This window comes from Pteropus medius, unplaced genomic scaffold, assembly GCF_902729225.1.
Source record: "Pteropus medius unplaced genomic scaffold, Ma_sr-lr_union100, whole genome shotgun sequence".
NCBI lineage: Eukaryota > Metazoa > Chordata > Mammalia > Chiroptera > Pteropodidae > Pteropus > Pteropus medius.
Window position 1 is genome coordinate 8,393,741 of NW_024349224.1, and position 3,642 is coordinate 8,397,382.

Sequence of the window (3,642 nt, forward strand, 5' to 3'; positions counted from 1 at the left end):
TGAGATGCTGGTCTCAGCTCAGACTCAGCAGGGCATTTCCAGAGCTCCTGGCTCCTGCCGCTGCCCTGGTGACAACTTCAACAATAGCCTGGGAGCTGCCTGTCTATCGGCTGCCACCACTGGCCCAGCCGCTGAGATGCCAGCCAGTCTTACCGGGGCAGAGGCCCAGGCGCATACCGGGCAGCTCGCTGGCCAGAAGCCTCGAGACCACAAATGCACGATGCCGGGCCCAGGTGGGCAGCCGCATACTCGGCCGCCAGGTACCAAACCAAGTCCTCCGAGCCTGTCCCTCGGCAGGACCCTGGGAGGGTGGCTCACCCCAAGCTTCCTGCTCTTCATCTTCACGTAGCCTTGCTTGACAATGTCGTTGAAACTGGTCGCCATGGTTTCCCCACCTTGTCTTGGGCACTGGGCCTGGCTGAGGCGAGGCGAGGGATGCCCGGGTGGCCTCAGTTTCCGGCTCCTCCGATCACCTGTTCGAGACACTCCTGGGTTTCCACGCGCAGCCCGGCTGCTCCTCACCTCGCCTGCCTCAGCATTGTTCTAGCGGCTCCTTCGCCCGGCAGCTGCTGGAAATAAAAATGACAAGGGGATTAGACAGTGACATCTTTCTCTTCCCTTGGCTGTCTCGCTCTTTTTTCCTTCCTCTTCCCCCACGCCTCCCTCCCTCCCTCCACCCGCCTTTCCTCCTTCCCTTCCCTCCCCACCCCAGGACGACAGAACCATTCAGGAAAACCCGAGGTGGAGGCAGCAGCCAGGAAAATGGTCCAGCCCAGTCCCCTCCCTCAAGGCTGGGGCTGGCAGTTAACCCCTTCCTGGGAGGACTGGCGCCCGCTCCACGGTGGAGGTGGGGACAGAGGAAGAGGTGGTCCTGGAGCTGCGGTTCCGCCCTATCTCCTGGTACAACTTTGGGACAGACTTAGGGTGACTTGTTCCCTCCACGCCCAGGAGGCCCACGGGCGCGCCTTCCCAGAGATGGAGGGGCTGGCTCCCCAGGAGCCTGGTGTCTGAATGAACACATGCTCGCCAAGGTGAAGGGCTGATGTGCCTTGTCGGTCTCAGTGGACCCCCAAATCCCTCTCGCCACCCCATCCTATACCTGGATCTCTCCAGCCTCAGGCAGGGAGCTGAGAATCATCACCTCCAGCCCACTGGGGCCCTGCTCCCAGCCCCCGGGACTCTCCAGCAGTTCCTCTGGGTGCCGCTTCCTGTGTGGGAGGGCAGAGTCCAGCGGGGCGGGCTCCCAGATAAGCCTGAGGAATGTGCCTGTCAGGCAGGAGGTGGCCGCTGTGTGAAGGCACTGGGTCTGGCCAGGCCAAGCGGTGCCCCCTTGTCCTGAGCCCCGGCGGGAGTTAATTACAGGGAGAACTAGCAGTCACCTGGGCCTAGGGCAGAGGACAGACTGAGATGGCAGTGAGTTGTGCCAAGGGGACGTCAATATGGGGCAGGAAATGGGGGTGCCAGCAGGGGCCACTCAGAATCAGACAATGAATCAACCAATAACGAAGACTCACACTCAGGGCGGCGGTCTCAGTGATGACCTGGTCCAACCCCCATTCTACAGAGAAGCATGGCTGAGGTCAGATAGCCAGCCCAGGGCAAAGGCAGGGACGAATGAGAAGTTCCAGGGTGGGCAATGGCCGCAGGCCTGGGGGCGAAATGTCCTGTGGCCATCTCTGGCTGCCTGCCACCTCCTAAGCCCTTTCTGCCACCCAGGCTCAGGGGCAGGGCTGTGCCAGCAACAAGGCCCCCTCGTGTCTCCAGGATCGCTGGGTGGGAACGGAGCAGCATTTCTAGGGTCGGCTGGGCATCTGTGCTGCCAGGACAGAGCCCTAGGGCAAGAATGCTCCTAGATCTGCCAGCAGCTTGGCATTAATTAATCTCCTGGAGGCCTGTCTGTGGAGTCCCTAACAAGGAACAGATGGGACTGCCCCAGTGGCACATGCAAACAAGGAGGGGGGTAGACAGAGGTAGTAATGCTCCCCTATCCTGCCGGCACCCTGAAGGCCTCCTGAGGACCCCCTCAGCTGCCTCCCTGCCCATGCACTCCCTCTATCCCAGTCCCCTGGGATCCAAGACCCTCCCAAATGGGACACGCAAGTGGTCTGCTTTCCTCCTGTTAAGTCTGGTTTGGGGTCCCCTCCCGGGCACTGACCCCCAACACCCAGGCTCTGGCAGTCAGAGATGGGTAAATTTTACTAGCTTTGTCTCCACTGCCAGCCCCTGGGGCTGCCTTATCCCCACAGCAAGGATCAGCTCCATAAAATTCCCTTCTCAGATGGCAGCAGGCTGGCCACTGACTGTGGGTCCACATGTGCGAGAAAACACAAGGCCCCTGGATTCGGTCGAGGCAGCCCGGGATGGGGCACAGCCAGGAATGTGACTCCAGCTGCCCAGGTGGTTTGGGCAAGCCACTTAACACCTCTGTGCCTCAGCTTCCTCGTCAGTAAAAACATGAGGATAAATTCACCTATTTTAAGTGAGGAAATAAATCCATGCCTGCCCACTTCGGAACCGGAGCTTCTGCCTTAAAAATGAGGGCTCTTTTTACTTCAAGAGCTGCTGCCCAGACAAGGGCTGTGCAACCACCATAACCCAGCCATAATCCCCCTGCCCAGTGCAGGCCTCTCCTTCCTGGCTCCACCAGTGACCTTCCCAGTGGCATCCCCCCAGGGACTGTGGCCACCAAGCTCTCAGGAGCACCCCTGCCACGTCTCTGTTCATAGGCTCACACCCTGTCCCATCCCCCAGGCCCACAAACATAAACCAGCAGAAGAGCAACCTTCCATGGGAAGCCTGGGTGGCAAAGGGCCTGGCGGCTCACTCTGGCCCCGCGTCACAGGGAGTCCCAGCCACATTCAGTCCCTAGCGAGGTTTGCAAGAGCAAGGCCAAGCCTGGGACCCAAAGGTACAGCAAAGAGGAGTTGGGGAGGGAGGGAGGAGGAAGGGCCAAGAGACGGACCACAAATCTGATGGGCAATGGGATTAGGTGTTGGGGGTCTGTACCCAGAACCAACCCAGGTCCCAGAGAGACTTCACTGAGAGATGACCCCAGGCTGAGCCTGCGCAGGCCCAATGGGGCATAGAAGAGTAGAGCACAGGGGCCCAGCAGGTCAGGAACCAGGCTGGGCCAGCCCCAGCCTTGCTATCTGGGGCCACTTTCCCCATGGGAAAGCCAACTCTGCCTCTCATGTGCCTGCGGTAGGGAAGAAGGCCCTACTAATTCAGAGGACCTGAGGTCTCAGGCCTGTGAGCTCAGCTTGGAGCACCCGGAGAAGCTAAGCAGGGTGCCCAGCAGTGAGCCAGGTACCCCCCATCCCACGCTTTTCTCCCCTCAGCCTGGCGTCCACACGGCTGCTCAACCAGAGGCAATACCAGCCCTGGGCCAGGCCATCACAGGCACCTTCACAGAGGAAACAGGACTGAACCGTCCCTCTTCCCAGGAAGGGCAGGTGTCCTGTGGGGACGGAGCACGGGGACTCCCTGGTGCCCAGTAGAGGGGAGGGGCAGGGTCCCCCTGCCCACCCTCTGCATGGGGCAGCAGCCCTAAGCACTGCTCTCTGCACCTGGATTCTGCCTGGAGGCTCCAGAACACACACTGCTTGCTGCTGTTGGCAACCAGTGACTGAGCAGGAGGCGCGG

General features: G+C 60.7%; 1 protein-coding gene across 3 annotated transcripts in view; it reads right to left on the reverse strand.

Moving 5' to 3' along the window:
• DOK4 (docking protein 4) overlaps positions 1-1,256 on the reverse strand; it is an 8,535-nt gene extending 7,279 nt beyond the window's left edge. For all 3 annotated transcript variants that reach the window (XM_039880961.1, XM_039880963.1, XM_039880962.1), the window contains exons 1-2: positions 1,100-1,256; positions 319-569 (exon numbers count right to left, since the gene is read on the reverse strand). In XM_039880961.1, coding sequence (XP_039736895.1) covers positions 319-384 — 66 coding nt within the window. In that variant the 5' untranslated portion in view covers positions 385-569; positions 1,100-1,256. The remainder of the gene's footprint in view (positions 1-318; positions 570-1,099) is intronic.
• Positions 1,257-3,642: the final 2,386 nt, after the last annotated feature.